The sequence below is a fragment of the Ceratotherium simum genome, chromosome 4 (genome assembly GCF_057802395.1).
Source record: "Ceratotherium simum simum isolate JZ-2026a chromosome 4, ASM5780239v1, whole genome shotgun sequence".
NCBI lineage: Eukaryota > Metazoa > Chordata > Mammalia > Perissodactyla > Rhinocerotidae > Ceratotherium > Ceratotherium simum.
Genome location: NC_141903.1, coordinates 29,627,757 through 29,648,263, shown reverse-complemented (window position 1 = coordinate 29,648,263; position 20,507 = coordinate 29,627,757). Strand labels below are relative to the sequence as shown.

The window sequence follows — 20,507 nt, the reverse complement described above, 5'->3', positions numbered from 1 at the left end:
TCTGGGGGACAACCAGCAAGAACATGCAGGGATACTCAAAGCCCACGGTAGATAGCCTCTCCCAACAAAATTTACTAAGTACTCAGTAGTTACAGAGAGATGGTAGTCATCACCATAAGTCTCATAAAAATCCAATCATGAAAGAACACTTGCTCCAATTTATAGATGAAGAAACTAGCTCAGAGAAGTGAAATGACTTGCTCAATGGTAATACCCTTTGGGGAAATGGTGGCTCTGGGTCCAAAAATCAGAAATCATGACCCCAAATCCCACACCCATTCCTCTCCATCAAGATGCCTATTTGTAAGGATAGGTGGCACACACCATTAGCCTGGATTGGCAACATAGTTTGCGGGGCTCAGTGCCCATGTTTCTAGAATTCTTGAACGTTAGAACCAGAGGGGCCATAAATATAATCTATTCTAGTGGGTCTCGTACTGGTTTACCAGGGATCTAGTTGTCCACTGAGTTTCCTCAGAGGCTACCAAGAGTAGGGGTGAAGGACATGAAGGGAAGGTTTCGGAAGGCTTCTATCCATGCAGCTCCACTTTTATTGGGGTAACGCAAGAGATTACTTATGATTTTTTTTAAAGGGAAGGTATGCTCCTAAAAAATAACAAATTTAACTCAAGTAAAATTTTGTTTTAAAAATAGAGAAGCTAAGGCCTGGAAAGGTAAAGGGATCTGGCCAAATTTACACAATGAGTAACAGAACCGTGTCTTACTCTTGCCTTACTCTTGCACTCCTGGCTTTCAGCCAATGTTCTTTCCACCAGGCAGGGCATGGCCTCAGATAAGTGTAAGGACTGTTATATAATGAGATGCACTTCTAAAAGTAGACAGTACCAAGCCATATCAGGAAGCCATGCACTTTGAATTGCCTGGCCAGACATGACAATGATCTCTCCTACCAGCTAATGCAACACAGTGCCTGAAGTCAGAAAAGCTTGGCACAACTCCCTGAGACTCTGTGTAGTGAGGTAGTTAATGTTCATTCATTCACTATGTAATTCAAATATTTATTGAGGGTCTAGTATATGCCAGGGACTGTGCTAACTCCCAGAGATACAATTGTGAAAAAGATAGATTTTGAATAAGTTACTGAAACTTTCTCATTCATTCATTTAAAAATATGTATAGAGCACCTACTATGAGTCAGTTACTGTGTTAGGTACTAAGGGCATTGCCCTCAAAGGGTGCCCAGGCTAGTGGGAAAGAAGTAAACCAGAATTTATAATACAGAATGGTAAGTGTCAAACAGAGGTGCATTAGGGAGTACACAGGTTAACCTCACCCAGCTTTGAGGCCCCAGGGAAAGGCCCCTGGAAACACTCAAGATGAAGCTGAGATCTGAAGGAAAGGGGGTGAGTGTAGCCCAGTTACCTCATCCGTAAAATAGGAGTAATAGTATCTTGTTTTCAGGATGCTCTGAAGGTCCAAAGAGATATTCATGGGCAGGGTGCAGCCTGGCACACAGGGATAGCATTACATGTTACTTTCTATCCCTATCTTCATACCCACCGGAGCTGAGCAAGGCCTTATGTGTGACCAATGAAGTCAGCAGCCCACATAGGAAGAAATCTTTGTCTCTGGCCTCATTAGCATCAGGGTCCAAGCAAGTGACCAGTCCAGACACTGGCCTTGGAAAAGAGCCTGCATGGCTGGCCACTTCATTTGGGAATTTCACCCTGTGGAAAAGACCACACCAAACACAATTTTCCTCCTAAAGTGGTTTCCTCCCCCACCCTGCCCCCTTTGTCTCCCCCGCCCCCACCAGGGCACTAAGTGATTTATGTCTCATTGAGGGCCTTTTCCCCTTCAGAGCCCATCTGGCCTTCCTGCCTCAGCCGGCAGGGAGGGTGTAATCCTGTGTTTGCAGCTTTACAGACGGTTTCTATGGAAATTATGACAATATTACAGCTATTGTGGAGCAACATCATTGCTGAGTGAATGAGGAGACGGGACTTGAAGGGGAAATTTGGAATTAAATATCAACAACCCAAGTCCTTAGAGACAATGACTAGTTTTCATGATGTTGTTCCTATCAACCGTAAGAAACAATAACAAACCAATATTGTTTTTGTATTAACGATATGAAGAAGGGTTATTTCTCAAATTCTTTGTGGAGACTACACAGAGAAGATAAAAATCAGGCCCCAAGCAAGTGCTCACTGGCAATATTCAGAAACGAGAGCAAGGTAAAATTTTAGATAGGGGTTGGAGAATCGAGGGGTATAACTTAAGTAAGTAAATGCTTCAAATTTCCACCACATCACACGAGGCCAGGCTACCACTGCATATGATTGGGGGTGGCTTGTTAACTGCTCTCTCAAATCATCAGGAGAACTTTGTAAGGAATTGGGAAGTAGAAATGCTTATTTAGGGAAAAGGAGTGGTCAGCATCCATTAATAGTTCCCAAATGTTGAGATGGTGAAGAAAGTAACCACAAAACTATACCTCCATTTAGGGTTGCTCACCAGCACCATTCCTGACTTTTGCTGTGGCCGTGTTTTCTCCCATGAGAGGTTTAATCTGTTTTTTTTCAGTCAATTACGTTTTGAGGTTAATTTGAGCAGGTTTCTCTTCTTTATAAGAGAAAATGTAATGCTTTTATTCAGTTTCAAAAGCAATGCAAGGTCATTGTAGAAAAATGTGGAAAATGTTGCTGAAGGAAGAGAAGGAAACACAAGTTCATTATCCCACTCCCCAGAAATGTACCACTGTGAAGCTTTTGTTAAGTTTCCATTTAATTTTTATGGTGGCTCAGAGTGTGGCTTTGGGGATTCAGACAGAATTCTGCATTTGCAAGCTGTCTGAGCTCGTGCAGGTTACTGAACCTCTCCAAGCCTGTCTTCCTACCCCAGGAGTGGATGATGCCTTCCTTCAGACGGCTGAGGGACTAAATAAACCCAGAACACTTTCTCACACTGTGGTGCTTCTACAGCATCATTTTTAATGGCTCTTTAGTATTCTGTCATATGAATATGCCATAAATTATTTACAATATCCTGTTACTGAATCAGTTGTTTTACATATTTAATATTAAAATACAAAGAGTGACTTCCTATAAATAATCTCTAGTCCCTCCTTTGTCTCCTATGTGTTGTTATTCAGCAGAGGGGTTTAATTCACCTCACTGATACCAAACACACTGAGCACACGTGACTGTGGTGGACACTGAGGAAGAGCAGACAGGAGCAGAGTAGCGTGTCCTGCCCTTACAGAGCTGAGAGTGGAAAGAGAGTGGAAGGAGCACTGGGCTGGGAAATTGGAAATTTGGGTCTTAGCTCCACCTCCCCAACTCCCTTCTACTAACTGTGTAACCTGAGCATGTGACCTAATCTCTCTTTTCTCATTTGTAAAATAGTATAATTATACAATCTCCCTCCAAGCGCTTTTGTGAACAGAAGTAAATTAATAAATGTAAAGTGCTTTAAAAAGTGCCTAGCACAGCACTATTCACAACAGCCAAAGAGTGGAAACAACCCAAGTGTCCATCAGCTGGTGAATGGATAAACAAAATGTGGTATATCCATACAACAGAATATTATCCAGCCACAAAAAGGAATTAAGTACTGACGCATGCTACAACATGGACAAAACTTGAAAACGTTGTGCTAAATAAAATAAGGCAAACAAAAAAAAAACGGGGGCATGTATTGTTGATTCCATTTATATGAAATATCCAGAATAGGCAAGTCTATAGAGACAGAAAGCAGACTGGTGGTTGCCAGGGGCTGAAAGGACGGGGGAATGGGGAGTGACTGCTTAATGGGTACAGAGTTTCCTTTTGGGGTGATAGAAAAGTTCTAGAACAAGATAGTGGTGATGATTGTACAACAAGTGTACTTAATACCACCAAACTGTACTTTAAAATGGTTAAAATGGTAAATTTCATGTTATGTATATTTTACCACAGTAAAAAAAAAAACAAAAACAAAAAAACGGTGCCCGGCATATAATAAGCACTCAGCAGTTTTCATTTTTCATCCTTATTCCCTCTCGAGGTCTCAGTTTTCCTATTTATGGGGAAAGAGAAAATAATCTTTGAAATTGCTTCTGGCTCTGAGATTCTGCAGTCTAGTTGGATGAATCTGGCTTGTGATAGAGAAATCTTTTTGTGACTATCCATTTCCTGCCCTCCCCCTCCCTCTCCCTCCTCTGGCCTGATGGAGGAGGCCCAATGCCCTTCTTCTGAGCGCTCATTTTGAAGCTGCCATCACCTCTTCCACACGATTCCTTCCAGTACCTGATAGAACTTTAACTGCTGTGACCCTGAAGAGACTCATGGTGGACTCTCAGTAAATATCTGTTGGAGCCATGGACGGATGAAAGCACCAATGATGAAAAAGTGAACGGAGAGCCCCTGACTCGCACAGCACGCCTCTAGTGGGGCTAGCCCCAGCTGAATTCGTGAGCACACATCTTCCAAAAGTTAATAAACACCCCCCCACACCCACTACGCCCTTTTCCTGAAAATTCCTATCACATTTTTATTGGACAAGCCATTATTTTACCTCCTTAAACTCCACATTTTTAATCTGTTAACATACCTTAAGGGTGAGTGAGCCTAGCATTCGCCCTGCTCACGTAATAATATCACGCTCTGTTAACAACTCCAAGAGGACTCTTTTCCACCTTTACCTCTCCTCTTGGCAGCTCCAAGCTGTTCGCCGCGTTCACACCTCTCCTTTTTCTAGTTCTCCAGCAAAGCGTTATTTTAAGTTTGACCTCCTTCTTCCTAATCACTCGGACTTCCTTTGTTTATTTCTTTCCCACTGTCATTTCCAGGTTATCCTCTTCAACCTCCCCCTTTCTCCTGTCCTTGCTCTTTATAAAGGCTTGCCTCCACTTCATAAATTGGCATTCTCTAAAATATCTTGCATTGTTCTCCTCTTCGTTGTCAGATATGTATTTATTTTTAATTTCCTCCTCCAATCTCAGACATCCTGAAAGGAGAACAAGTTGTTTCTTGTTGAGCCTTTTAGACTGTCTTGCAAAGTTATTATATCTACTTCAAATGTCTGAATCTTTTCATAGTGAAAAGTTGCTATGACGCACTCTGCCACTCCAACAAACGTGCAAACACACACACATACACACACCTGTGCCCCTTTTCTTGTATTCAAGACCAGGAGTTGGCCAACTATTCCCTTGGGCCAAATCCAGCCCACCACGGGATTTTGTAAATAAACTTTAATTGGCACATAGCACACCCATCATTCACATATTGTCAATGGACGCTTTGGCTATACAGAGTTTAGTAGTTGGAACACATGCCTTATAGCCCGCAAAGCCTAAAATATTCACTATCTGGACCTTTACAGGAAAAGTTTACAGACTCCTGTTGTAGACAACTGAGGGCCATCTAATCCTTTATTTGCAAACTCTGAGCTGATAGCCTGCATTACTAGATAGTGCCTTCATTTCAAATCCCCTACATCCATTTCAAACTCCCTGCTCCCCACCCTGTAATCTCACTAAAAAGTTCCCTGTGTATCACTGACTGGCTTCCTGAGTCTTCTTTGGTGGTGTGTAGGAGGAAGCTGTATCTCTGGAAAGGTTGTCCCTCCCTACCAAGTGTGTGAGATATCATCATTCATCAACTGTATATATTTTTTTCCTTCTCATTCAGTATCCATTTCTCACACAACTTTCCATTTCATAGGTTTTATTTATTTCTATCTAAGTGACAGGATGTGGGAACACTAGCCAGAGAAAAACAGCCAACAACCCCTCCCTAGCCCACTTCCAATTCAGCGTAAGCATTGCATCTTTTCTCTTTGGACATAGTCTAGCTTCTTGGGAATAAACCAAGTGGTCCTGCCCTCAGTAGAGACTGCCTAGAATAGTGGTGCATGGGCTCCAGGGTCATGAAGACCTGGATTTGAACCCTATCTCTGCCACCATGCTTTGAATACTATCTGCCCTTAGCACGTGCCTTTAAATCAGGCCAACCCACCAGCAAGCCACAGCACCCAATAAAAATTATCATTAGGCACTTAGGGCATATAATGACAACTGTCTCAGTCCCTCTGCACTTCTTCCTTCCCTTGCTCTATCTCCCTGACTCTTTCTAGGGCCTCATAGCCTCTGATGTTTTCTGCTTTAGCTATCATGTTCATCTTTTAGACTGGACCAAATTCTGCTTTCCTGTTTTGATCCTGTAAGTCCCATCTTTTCATTTGCCAGAAAGTCCCACTAGTACACATTTTATTTTGGATAATCGTTTTAGCCAAGCCAATTCTAGCTGCTGGACCCCATTCAAAACCAATGCTTAGCTGCCACCACATAAAAGGAGAACAGCAAAGTGGTGTATGAAAAAAGCAATCAGACAGTCCTCGGGCTTAAATACTGACTTTGTTCATTTCCAGTTGTATGATTATAGGAAGTCAAGTAACCTCTCCAAGATTCAGTTTCTCTTCCAGACTACGTAGATATTAATACCTATTTTGTAGAGTTGTCGTGAGGAATAGAGACAGCAGTGCCTTGCATACATTAGGACTCCATAAATGGAACTTTTTCTTTGAACAAACCTTGAACCTCATATTTGTGCTCCCAAACCCAATGAAAAGTAAAATTCCAAGAGATTACGGTGAGAACTACTTCAGTAAAGAAAAATTCTGTTCATTCAGCGGATCTCCTTTTACAACTTGAACTGTCTTTCTTTCTGTGTTCTTATCTCCAGCTCAGATTTAAAATCTTCTTCTTCCCATGTCTTTTACTTTCTCCTCATTTACTTGGCTCTTATGGCCCCTTAATCTCATTTACTGTTGAGCAATGTGGCCCAGGCTGCACCCCTCTTTCTTACAGAATGTACACAAAAGGCTTCCCTGGCTTTATACACCCTAGAGTCCTTCCCATGAAGTGTCACAGAGGAAGCAACCATCCCATGCTCAGTGTTCCTGCTGCATGAAAATGACCACACCACACGTGGCCATTTCTAGGGATTTTCCATTGACAAATAGTAATGAAATGAATAGGAACAAAGATTTGGCTAGAAGGAGGTCTATCACCTCCTTATTTACGATAGCAAAAGAAGAGAGGGCCGGCCCCGTGGCTTAGCGGTTAAGTGCGCGCGCTCTGCTGCTGGCGGCCCGGGTTCGGATCCTGGGCGCGCACCGATGCACCACTTCTCCAGCCATGCTGAGGCCACGTCCCACATGCAGCAACTAGAAGGATGTGCAGCTACGACATACAACTATCTACTGGGGCTTTGGGGGAAAAATCAATCAATAAATAAAAATTATGAAGAAGAGAAAGTAAAAGTGAAATCAAAAACATAAATGTCCAATAAAAAGGAATTAGTCATGGGCCGGCCCCATGGCTTAGTGGTTAAGTGCGCACACTCCGCTACTGGCGGCCCGGGTTCGGATCCCCGGCGCGCACCGATGCACTGCTTCTCCGGCCATGCTGAGGCCGTGTCCCACATACAGCAACTAGAAGGATGTGCAACTATGACACATAACTATCTACTGGGGCTTTGGGGGAAAAAAGGAGGATGATTGGCAATAGATGTTAGCTCAGAGCCGGTCTTCCTCAGCAAAAAAACGAGGAGGATTAGCATGGATGTTAGCTCAGGGCTGATCTTCCTCACAAAAAAAAAAAAAAAAGGAATTAGTCATTAAATATGTGATACATCACAACGGAGTACTATATAGCCATTGTAAATTACATTTTGGAAAATCTTTGATGCTCTGTAAAGATGCCATAATAACTTAAGTTTAAAAAAAGTAGTTTAGGGTTTCCAGTCCAACATGTAAGGAGCTAAGAAGTTGCCACTCCATCCTAGCAATAAGTAAAAAGCCAAGCAAACTGGCAAATCAACAAATCTTCTTAGATCTAGCTGAAAGGAGAGGTCACAGGGAAAACCACTGGCCCCAAAATTGGAGAGACAAATAGGCAGATACAGAGAATCACAGTTTACCTGAACAAAAACCCAGAAGCAAACACTCCTGCAGGAACCAGTGCCAGGTAGGAAAACCTGTGATTGACAAATTGCTGGAGGCTCCGTGTGGACAACTCTGAGAGTCAGAGTCCAGGGGGATCCAGTTATTGGACGACCCTCACAATTTTGTGACTGTTACCTCCAAGAACTTTACTAGTCCTCACAGTGAATTTCAGAGAAACATCTCCTCCTGCTTCTGGCATGGGGAGGGGAAAAGGAATTATTCTGAAATACACCAGAGCATTCTGTTCTTCACAAGGCCTGCCTTCAGAAGAAACTATTTTACCAGAGCCTAACCTGCTGGGGTTTTATCAGAGCCTAACCTACCTGAGAGGGAGGGAGGAATACCCCACACTAGCCACCTCCAGCCTTCCACATGGAAGAAGGAAAACACACAACTCCAGCCCCTTCCAGCCATCCTGTCTCACCTAAGGGAGGAGGACACTGAGAAGCACTGGTGAAGCCCGCAGTCCAGGGTCAGGAGCTCACCGAAAGACTGAGACCTAAGCATAGCACTACACACTTTGGGTCCCTCCACAGCTTACCACTACATTACCACAAGTCTACTTATTGGAGTTCCTTTTACTCAGCACATCGTGTCCATCTTTCAACAAAAAATTACAAGGCATACTAAAAGTCAAAAAACACAGTTTGAAGAGACTAAACAAACCTCAGAACCAGAGTAAGATAGGGAAGGAATGTTGGAATTATCAGACCAGGAATTTAGAAAAACTATGATTAATTTGCTAAGGGCTTCAATAGAAAGAGTAGACAACATGCAAGAACAGACAGATAATTTAGTAGAGAGATGGAAATTCTAACAAAGAATCTAAAAAAATGCTGGAAATAAAAAACACTGTAACAAGAATGAAGAATGCCTTTGATGGGCTCTTTAGTAAACCAGACATGACTGAGGAAAGAATCTCTGAATCTGAGGATATAACAATAGAAACTTCCAAAACTGAGCAAAGAGAAAAAAGACTGAACAAAATGGAACAGAATATCCAAGACCTGTGGGACAACTACAAAAGATGTAACATACACATAATAGGAATACCCAGAGAAGAAAAAAAGAAACAGAAGCAATGTCCAAAGCAATAATGACTGAGAATTTCCCCCAAATTAATGTCAGACGCCAAACCACAGATCCAGGAAGCTCAGAGAAGACCAAGCCAAAAAAACTACCTGGGCATATCATATTCAAGTTTCAGAAAATCAGAGATAAAGAAAAAATCTTGAAAGAAGCCAGGAAAAAAAAAAAATCTTACCTATAGAGAAGCAAAGATAAGAATTACATCCTATTTCTCCTTAGAAACGATGCAAGCAAGAAGAGAATGGAGTGAAATATTTAGTGTTGAGAGAAAAAAATTGCCAACCTACAATTCTGACCTTGCAAAATATCCTTCAAAAGTGAAGGAGAAATAAAGACTTAGACAAACAAAAATTGAGGGAATTTGTTGGCAGTAGATTTGCCTTGCAAAATATGTTAAAAGAAGTTCTTCAGAGAGAAGGAAAATAATATAGGTCAGAAACTTGGATCTACATAAAGAAAGGAAGAGCACTGAAGAAGGAATTAGTGAAGATAAAATAAAAACTTTTATTTTTCCTATTCTTAATTGATCTAACATGATAGTTTATTCAAAATAATAATAGCAACAATGTATTCAATTACGTGTGTGTATATGTATATGTATAATTATGTATAAGTGAAATTAATAGGAGGAAAAGAAGTTAAAAAAATATTTTGAACTAAATACAAGTGAAAATACAACGTATCAAAATTTGTGAGATGCAATGCTTAGAGGGAAATTTATAACATTGAATGCATACATTAGAAAAGAAGAAAGACCTCAAGTCAATAATCTAAGCTTCCATCTTAGGAAACAAGAAAAATAAGACAAGTTAGACCCAAAGTAAGCAGAAGAAAAGAAAGAATAAAAATTAGAATATAGGGACCGGCCTGGTGGCATAGTGGTTAAGTTCAAGTGCTCTGCTTTGGCTGCAGCCCAGGGTTTGCAGGTTCAGATCCTGGGCATGGACCTACACACCACTCATCAAGCCATGCTGTGGCGGCATCCCATACACAAAATAGAGAAAGATGGGCACAGGTGTTAGCTCAGGGCCAATCTTCCTCAGCAAAAAGAGGAGGATTGGCAACAGATGTTAGCTCATGGTCAGTCTCCCTCACCAAAAAAAAATAAAAAACAAAATTATAATATAAATCAATGAACTTGAAAACAAGAAATCAAGAAAGAAAATTAACAAAACCAAAAGCTGGTTCTTTGAAAAGATCAATAGAATTGATAAGCTTCTAGCCAGGATAACTAAGAAAAAAACAGAGAAGATATAAATTATTTATATCAGAAATTAAAGAGGGTACATCACTACAGATCCCATGGACATTACAAAGATAATAAAGAATTATTACAAACAATTATATGCCCACAAATTTGATAACCTAGATAAAACGTACTAATTCCTTGAAATACACAATCTGCCAAAACTCACACAAGAATAGACAACCTGAATAGGCCTATATCTATTAAAGAAATTTAATCAATAATAAATAACCTTCCAAAACAGACAGCACCAAGCCCAGATGGTGCTGGTGAACTCCAGCAAACATTTAAGGAAGAAATTATACCAATTCCCTGCAACTCTTCCAGAAGATAGAAGCAAAGCGAATACTTCTTAACTCATTCTATGAGGCCAGCATTACCTTAATACCAACACCAGACAGACATTACAAGAAAACTAGAGACCAACATCTCTCATAAATAGATGTAAAAATTCTCAACAAAATATTAGCAAATCAAATTCAACACTATATAAAACCAATTACACACCACGACCAAGTGAGATTTACCCAAGGTATGCAAGCCTGGATCAATATTAGAAAATTGATTAGAAAATTAGAAATTGATTAGAAATATTAGAAAATTTCTAAATTCTTTAGAAAAACTAAAGAAGAAAAATCACATATTATATCAATAGACACAGAAAGAGCATTTGACAAAATCCAGCACCCATGCATGATAAAAATTCACAGCAACTAAAAATAGATGGGAACTTCCTCAACTTGATAAAGAACATCTACAAAAACCTATGGCTAACTTCACACTTAATGGTGAGAAACTTGAAGAAACTGACACTACCCAACTTCAAGACTTACTATAAAGGTATAATAATCAAGACAGTGTGGTATTGGCAAAAGAGTAGACAAACAGATCAATGGAACAGAATAGAGAGCCTAGAAATAGACCCATATAAATAAAGTAAACTGTTCTTTGACAAAGGAGCAAAGGCAATACAATGGAGCAAAGATAGTCTTTTTCAACAATTGGTGCTGGAACAACTAGACATCCACATGCAACAAAATGTATCTAGACACAGATCTTACACCCTTCACAAAAATTAACTCAAAATGGATCACAGACCTAAACATAAAATGTAAAACTATAAAACTCCTAGATGAAAACTTAGATGACCTTGGGTACGGAAATGACTTTTTAGATACCAAAAGCACAATCCACGAAAGAAATCATGGGTAAGCTGGACTTGATTAAAATTAAAAACTTCTGCTCTGAGAATAAGGAGACAAGCCACAGACTGGGAGAAAATATCTGCAAGAGACACATTTGATAAAGGATTGTTATCTAAAATATACAAAGAACTATTAAAACTCAACAATAATAAAATGAACAACTCAATTTAAAAATGGGAAAAAGATCTGAACAGACACCTCACCAAAAAAGATATACAGATGCAAGTAAGCATATGAAGAGATGCTCCACCTGGTATGTCATTAGGGAATTGTAGATTAAAGCAACAATGAGATACCACTACACATCTATTAGAATGACGAAAATACAAAACAGTGACAACACCAAATGCTGGCGAGGATGTGGAGCAACAGGAACTCTCATTCATTGCTGGTGGGAATGCAAAATGGTCCAGCCACTTTGGAAGACAGTTTGGAGATTTCTTACAAAACTAAACATACTCTTTCGATAAGATCCAGCAATCACATTCCTTGGTATTTACTCAAATGAATTGAAAATTTATGTCCACACAAAAAGCTGCATATGCATGTTTATAGCCACTTTAGTCCTAATTGCCCAAACATGGAAGCAACCAAAATGTCCTTCAGTAGTTGAATGGATAAATAAACTGGAGTACATCTAGACAACAGAATATTACTCAATGCTAAAAAGAAATGAGCTATCAAGCCATGCCAAGACATGGAAGAACCTTAAATGCATATTACTGAGTGAAAGAAGGCAATGTGAAAAAGCTACATACTGTATGATTCCAACTATATGACATTCTGGAAAAGGCAAAACTATAAAGACAGTAAAAAGATTAGTAATTGCCAGAGGTTAGAGGGAAGGGAGGGATGAACAGCGGAGCACAAAGAATTCTTAGGGCAGTGAAAATACTCTGTATGATACTATAATGGTGGAAACACGTCATTACACATTTGTCAAAACTCACAGAATATACAACACCAAGAGTGAGCCCTAATGTAAACCATGGACTTTGGGTAATAACGATATGTCAAGGAAGGTTCCTCAATTGTAACAAATGTACCATTCTGGTGGGGGATGTTGATAATGGAGGAGGCTATGCAAGTGTGGGGGCAGGAGAAATATGGGAAATCTCGGTACTTTCCACTCAATTTTGCTATGAACCTAAAACTGCTCTCAAAGAGAAAGTTTATTAAATTTTTTAAAAAGTAGTAAAAAATAGTTTAAAAACAAATAATACTACATGGTCTCACTTTTATTTTGGAATGAAAATACATGTGTCATACACAGATGTGAAGAAAATCACTACTATGTTAATAGCAGTTTTCTCTGGGAGATTATGAGGAGATACACTTTATGTTTTCCTATTGTTTACCTGTTTGGTTCATCTTTGTTTCTCCAATATTAGTTTTTCGTTGTGCAACCACATAACTGGTGCTTAATAAATGTTTTTTGAATAAATGAGTAAAGAAAAAATTAGTGGATTAAGGGAGATTTAGAGATTCCTCAGTATATTTATGACTCTTGTTATCACATCCCACTGGCCCAACCCCACATATATATTTACAGAGAGTACACTGAGCACTAACCAGCACTGCTGTAGCCTCACTGCAAGCCTTCAACAGTTTTGAACTTTTCTCTTGGCAACTGGTCCATAAAAGAGCATACACCCCTCAAGAACTCAGACTAACAGTGAACTCATTAATGACTATAATATTAGACCCACTGACTGTTATGGCTTTGATCTAAAGATTAAGGACTTAACAAGCATTCACCCAGCTGGGTAGGCAAGACGAGCCCTGGGGTACAAGAAAACAAAATCAGGATTTATATTTGTATTAAGATGATATCTCTTCTTTTTTAGTTTGTACTGTGTATTTTATATGTCACAGGGTATTAATACATTATTTGTGTCTGTAATTTATTTTACATGTGTAAATTATTTTACACATGTGTACATATATACATATATACACATACATATAGAGAGTGAGAGCATGCTCAAAAAAATTTTGCATAGCAGTGGGCAATCAAAAAAGTTTATAGACCATTGCCATACTGACCATCTGGCCCAGCCCCTTCATTTTAGAAAGGAGGAAACTAAAGTTCAGAGAGAAGGGAAGTAACCTGCCCAAGTTGTACAGCTGGTTAAAGGCTGGGTCTTAATGATGAGACTGCTAATGCTTTATTCAGTTTTTTTTTCCTGCCTCATCTCATTGTTTTTTGATAGAGTAGAACTGTTTTTTGAATGCCATATGAGTCCATGTTAAGAGTACCGATAAATTTTAACATTACATTTTCCTAGAAGTTTAATTTTTAAAAAGTGCTTACACACCTAAATGGACCTTCTGCCTCCTCTAGAAAATGGAGGGCCGAGCTTCCAGTCACAGACTGCATTCTCCTCAGCCAGATTTCCTATTCCTCATAGGCTTTATCCACTGCCTCACAGGAACATTATTTGTAGAGATAATGCCCAGTGGAAATTAATCATAAAGAGAATCAGCATAGAAATCACTGACAGAAAAGCATCACAGACAGCGCTCTGGCCATCTACAGCATTACTTACAAGAGCCGTCAGCAAAACCCCGTCTCCAGGGACCATTACTTTGAGGGAACTCTGCCAATCGCAGCATTACTTAGAAGGCACCTTTTTATGTTCCTCAAATGCCTACTGTCAAACTAAACCAAAGTTCTGAAAGGTTTCAAACACTTCCAAGTTTGGGTAAGTGAATATACTCCCAGATTCAAGTGTGGCCTGAAGGTCAGGTAAGCAAAGCCTTTTTTCCTAGCCTAAGTGCAAACTTTCATTTGTCAGAGCAGCCTTGTAAAATTCATTTACACTCCAGGGTCTGGATTCTGATGACTCGAGAGGCCTTTATAAACTCAGAATTCTATTTCCAGCTGTCTTCCCTTGTGCAAGGTAAGGAGGAGAACTTCAATTTCTCAGAATCATGTTGAAAATTTTTCGCCCAGGACAAAAAATGGCAAATGGCAAACGGTAAAAAGGTAAGAGCCACATCTCATTTGTTTCAAATTCTCTCCTCCTAGACCCAGAACCCCTGCGAACTTCACAAAGGAAACATCTTGCACAAAAGTGGCCCATGTGGGAGGCAGGGAACTAGAAATGACCCAGGGCTCCTGAAAGGGAGTTATCAACAAACCCATGTAATCATGTCATTACTTTGTTTTCACTGGATGACAGAGTCTTTGCAGTATCATTTGCTCTTGGCAGACCATATATCATAATTCTCCTCCTTTTAGTGATTTTTTCACTGCTAGGAAAATTCTGCATGCATGGAAACCTTGAGAAATGGTGAAAAATATTTACTTTTCACTTAGAATTGCTTTTTTACATACTTGACAAAAATTATAAACAAAAAGTTGTGTGGAGGATTTTGGCAATATGAATGCCTATCATGAGAAAAAAATCTAAATATAATTTAACTAAGGTTTACAGGTAGATCCAGAACCACAATATAAACACCCAGTGATACTTCAAACCTGGAATTTCGCATTCCGAGTATAACTCAGTGATTTTTTTTTTATATTTTTATTCTGCCAAATACTTTTGTTATTTAACTTCTTCATAATTTATTCATTTATTAACTAAACTCATTTCCTTAAGGTAGGAGTTAATAATTAGGTAGGCCAGAGACAAAGCATATTTTTCTTTTATCAAGACATTTTGTAAAAAATCTTTCGATAGCTTCAGAATTAACTTGGAAGAATAAGGATTTTGCAGCAACTGTTCTCAAAGGCTGAGCAACTGATCTCTAAGCGTCCTGAATAATGGGCTGGCGGCAAGATAGAGGAAGTTTTCTAGGAGTGTGGCGGGAATATCTATCCTTGCCCTTCATTATAGTAACATGTCAGGGACAGACACAATGGTCAGGCTCATTGAATTAAAATAAAGAAGCAGCCTCCAGTCTGGAAAGAGGATGGACTCTACAATCAGAAAAATCAGTTTGAATTCTGGCTCCCCACTTATTATCTATATGATTTCGGACTAAACACGTAGATTCTCTGGGTTTTAATTTCCTTATCTGTAAAGTCATTTTCTGTAACAAAAAAATGAAAGAAAAAATAATATATATATGTGTGTGTGTGTGTGTGTGTGTGTGTCAGGCACAAAAATACTGCTCAAAAAGAGGTACTTATCAAATTTGCAGATGGTTCAAAGCTGTGGGTAGGGATGCTATATCACAGAGTTAAGGTTCAAAATTATCATGATACAATAGAGAGATGAGCTAAGATGGTGATGAATACTCTAGAGAAGAGAAATAAAATCCTACAGTTAAAGCATTTTTTCTTTTTGGTTTTGTTTTAAGTTCAATTGTACCATCATAGAACAGAGACAGCCTGGCTTATGGGGAAAAGTTTCTAAAGGCTTGAATGACATGGAGTTTACTATGGAGACAATCGTAAGACATGGCTACTGAATTATCAGGTGTAATCTTGTACTACAGAAGCATATGCTGTGCATAAATCAAGGAAATTAACTAGCCTAATGGACTGTCATGGCTATATCCCATCTGGAGCACTGTGTTCAGTTCTGGGCATTGTATTTTTGGAAGAATATTTACAAAATACAGTATAACCTGAAAAGGAAATCAGAATGGTGAAAGACTCCTAGAAGGGAGAGCTGAAGAAGCTAGGAACAACAAAGCTAAAAAAGAGAATTTTAGGGAGAATACGATGATTACCCTCAAACATATGAAGGACAGGAAAAATCAAAGAGTGATAGTAATTAATATGTATTGAGTACTTATAATGTGCAAAGTAGTCCGTGTAATCCACATTTTGCAGATGAGAAAACTGAGGCACAGAGGATGAGTTACATGCTTATCGTCATGTAATTTGTAAGAGTTAAGCCAGTTTTCACCCCAGTAGTCCATCCCAGATCTGGGAGAGATATTCAAGCTATTTTCCAAATATTTCTAATCTCTGTCTTATAGGATCACGGTAAGATTACACTCTCCTAATTCTTTTGAAGTTGGACACAGACTAATGATTTGCTCTGGCCAATGAAATGTGAGCATAAGTCATGTTTGTAACTTCAGTGTGGAAGTTTAAGAGTCTGTGAGCAATTTGCCACACGCTAGTCCTGCCATGGATGTGTGGACATGGAGCCTCCATCAATCCAGGTCTCTGAGGGGCAATGAGGAACAGAGCTGCCCTGCTGACCCATGTTGGACAAGTAGCAGGAACAAAAAATAAACTGTTACTGTTTGATTAAGCCACTGAGATTTGGGGACTGTTTGTTACTGTGGCATCACCCAGCCTTTTCTGACAGATACACAAGCCTACACGCTTAAAATCATTAAAATACCTCAGAATAAGGAAACATAGTTATTCTAATATTTCCAGAGGTCAGAACTAAGAATAGTTTGTAGAAACTACACATAGGCAGATTTGGGCTTAATTTAGTTTTTTTTTAAGTTTTTAAAAGTCCAAAAGTTGCTTCATGTAGTAGCGAGCTCCCTGAAAACGGCAGTATTTAAACAGAGGCCAGTTGATCATTCTGCATCTATGTAGCAAGAGATGGCTTAATTAAGGAGGCTTGTATCAAATGTATTAAACATTTATTGAGCACCTCCAATGTGCCAGGCATTTCAGCCACAAAGATAAATCCAAGCACACAATCCCTATCCTCAAGGAAATAATCTTGAAGTACAGAAGTAGATAACCTCTGCGTCTGTTCTAACAATGTGATTCAACCAAATTAGAGATAATAACATGGCCTGGATGAAGCTGACAGCAAGCCTGAACTTACAAATAACCATGTAGCACTAGAAATCCTGCTGATGCTTAGGTTGTATTATTATTTTTCAATTAGGAGCCAAAAGTACAGGGTTTGCAAAAGGAAGGAAAACGAGAGAATTGCTGGGTTTAAAGGAGGAACATTTTCCTTTTCTCTAGTTACCATTCTTAAATCTTGCAAACCAGGCATATTATCTGGCTTACATCAGGGGTGTTCCAGCAAAGGGAATAGCACTGACTCATAGCAATTGTTACCGACCTTTTCCATCACTTCTCCCACCCCTTAGAGTCAGGAAGGGAACACTTCAATAATGATCAAGTAAGACTTGAAGAGAGGCAATAAACTTTCTACGGGCCATTCTGCAGTTTAGAAATCAGCTAAAGCCTTTCCAAAATATCAGAATATTTCCTAAAAGGGTATGTGAGCAGGGCCTAGAGGAATCCCACATTCTAAGGATGATGTGAAAATCACAAACTAAATGAGTGATTCCAAGGGATACTGACATTGTTTCCCAATGGCATCTTTAAACAGCACTAACTTCAGTACTTTCTTTTCCCTGGTGGTATCAATAATTAGAGGTTGGTTGTTAAACTTCCAAAAATCAAACGGTGGAGAAATGTGCTGTCCTCTCAGTGGCTCGCTGCATTTTCATAGAAAATATCTAAAACTTCGGTGAGCATTAACTGTAATTGCTCTGAGGCAGACATTTCCATTTCAGGTTATTATTCCTAACTGTATTAGTGCAGAATAATACACGTGGATGGATTTTGCAGCCATTATCTAGACAAGGGAGATGTATCTGATGAGTATTGTTCCCCAACTCAAAAGTGTCAGTTTGAACTTTGAATAATCCAGCCCTGCCCAGGCCCTGAATTTTCTGAACTACAGTTTTGATTTTCTATGAAATAAACAAATCAGGGCAAGCTGGATTTCAACATCATACCTTCAGTCAGTTCAGTGTGACATGAGTTTCTCAAAAATACACATGCAGGAGAAATTGGCTTTAGTACATGTAAGAATAGCAGGGAATTTGCAGTTCGTGCTAGTTTAATGTGCACTCCACACTCTCGCCTATTTTCAAAAATACAATGGTATTCTTCCAGAGACAGCTGGATCCCTGTGGTACCCAGTCTTGTGCCAAGCTACGTACACAAATATACTCTTTACAAACACAGATGTGAAATGTTGATCCGGGACAGAAGCGAGGCACGGAGATTCGGGTGTTTAGTCTAGTGGCTCCACACCCAAAAGTTTCAGGGACAGAGCTGGTGTTTGAAGAGTGAAAGAGGAGACCGCCCATCCTGTCCTTTCATCCGGGCACTATGGAGATGACCCCATTTTCCCAGCACCAGTTTGCCCTCTGCCCTGGTGACCTGGGTTGAGATTTAATCTAGGGCCAGCGTGGGGGCCAAGACAATTGTGCTGGTGGTTACTCAGACGGAGTGAAGGGCTGGAAATCATTAAGCCTTCCCGGGCTGGCCGGGCTGACACACCCACCCAGAACCGATGGCCCAGAGGTGCGGCAGGGAGGCAGGCGGCCCCGCGCACCCTGGTCCGGGGCGCACCAAGATGCTGCAATTGGGCACATGCGCGAACCCAGGCCCAGGCTAGGAGGTCACGCTACGCTCAGCAGAAGATGCCCTTTTCCTCCTCCTAGTCCCCCATCCCCGTGCAAAGTGAGCGGGAGAAAGTTGTGCCCGGGCCACGGCACTCCGGGCTGAGAAGGGACGAGGGCAGGAGGAGAAGAGACCCGGGCCTCCTTACCTTGTCCTTGGGGCCGAGGTTCTGCAAAACCTCCTTGCCCGTGGCGCTCCGGATCTCCACCCCGGCGGGCGCGGGCGACGCGGGCGCCGGCTCCCTGCTCTCCTCCCGGCCTTGGCCCCTGCGCGGGGTGTCCGCCTCGAGTCCGGCTCTGCTCCCCGAGCCGCGGCCGCTGCCCTGGCTGCTCCGGGGAGTCTTCGCGCCCCGCTGCCCCACGCTCAGGGCATCGAAATCCAGCGTCTTGCTCTCGAAGGCGCCCTCCACGTTGCAGAACATGCCGCCGTACTTCTGCCGCGGGACCTGGTCCGTGGTGCCCGGCCTGGCCAGGTACACGGGCAGATCGTCTTCATGGGAGCTGTCCCAGCCCCTTCGGCCCGAGGCCATGGTTCAAGCGCGACAGCAGCCCGCGGGCTTTCTTCCCCAGAGGCGGAAAGGGCAGCCGCCGGCAGCGTGCGCCGAGCCACAGTGACTGGGGCGGGAGGAGGCGCCTGAGCCTTCGCGCCAGAGGCGGCAGTGCTGCTCCGGTTCCTGCCAGTCCCCAGCGAGCCCGCGAGCGCGCGGCGCAGGGGCCGGAACAGCGGCGCGCTCGGCTCCCGGGACTCTCGCCCGCCCGCCCGCACCTCCCCGCGCACCCAGACCCTAACGTGGCCTCGCACGATTACGCGTCCTGGTTGCCCATGGAAAGGAGAAATCCCAACTTGGCGCGCGCGCGCGTGCACAGAAACACACACACACACTCACGCTTCCCGCTCGCCCAACCACCCCCAGATTCACCCTCAAGAATTTGCCTCACTCACACATGCACACAAACCCTGCTTTACCCACACTAACTCCCGTATTGGCCTCACAAACGCAAGTCTATCTGCCCCACTTATGCACATAAACCTAGTTGGCTCGGCTGTGTTAATCTCAAAGCCAAATCCTGATTTACAACACACACACACCAACTCAGATTTACCATGCTCACAATCCTAGACTTTGCTTACCCATAATCCCAGACTTGTTTCATATTAATCTTAGAATTGCCTCCCTCACAATTGCTCCCAGTTCTAGAATCTGCATCACAAACCTGCACCCTCACACAAGGAACACCTGAATTGGTTTATACACAGAGAGACAGAGAGAGACAAAGACATAGAAAGAGACAGAGAGAGACTCTCTTCATTAGCAATCACAAAAACCTGTAAGTAACTCAGACAAATCTACACTTAAACCCATTCTTATCTCCTATATACTGTCATTGATTTTGCCTTTTACCCACCCTTAATTTGCCTTACACACAAATACATTACAGATCACATGCCTAGATTTTGCCTTGCAAAATACTCTTAATACCCTATCCTCATACAACAAACCTCTGGCTAATACCTCACACACTGACTCAAGCCCAGGTTTACCTGAGTCAGAACCCTGCATTGGGCTCACACACGGGTCCAGATTTACCTCAAAAATGTACAGCCAAAGACTTTGTCTTCCATGTTACCTCACATACACACAGATTTTACTTAT

The 20,507-nt window shown here is 41.2% G+C and overlaps 1 protein-coding gene across 1 annotated transcript in view; it reads right to left on the bottom strand.

The window, feature by feature from the left end:
* The window catches only part of DPYSL3 (dihydropyrimidinase like 3), a 112,186-nt gene extending 91,880 nt beyond the window's left edge, over window positions 1-20,306 (bottom strand). Inside the window, exon 1 of the mRNA XM_004420009.3 lies at window positions 19,002-20,306. Coding sequence (XP_004420066.1) covers window positions 19,002-19,382 — 381 coding nt within the window. The 5' untranslated portion in view covers window positions 19,383-20,306. The remainder of the gene's footprint in view (window positions 1-19,001) is intronic.
* Between the last annotated feature and the right edge of the window lie 201 nt (window positions 20,307-20,507).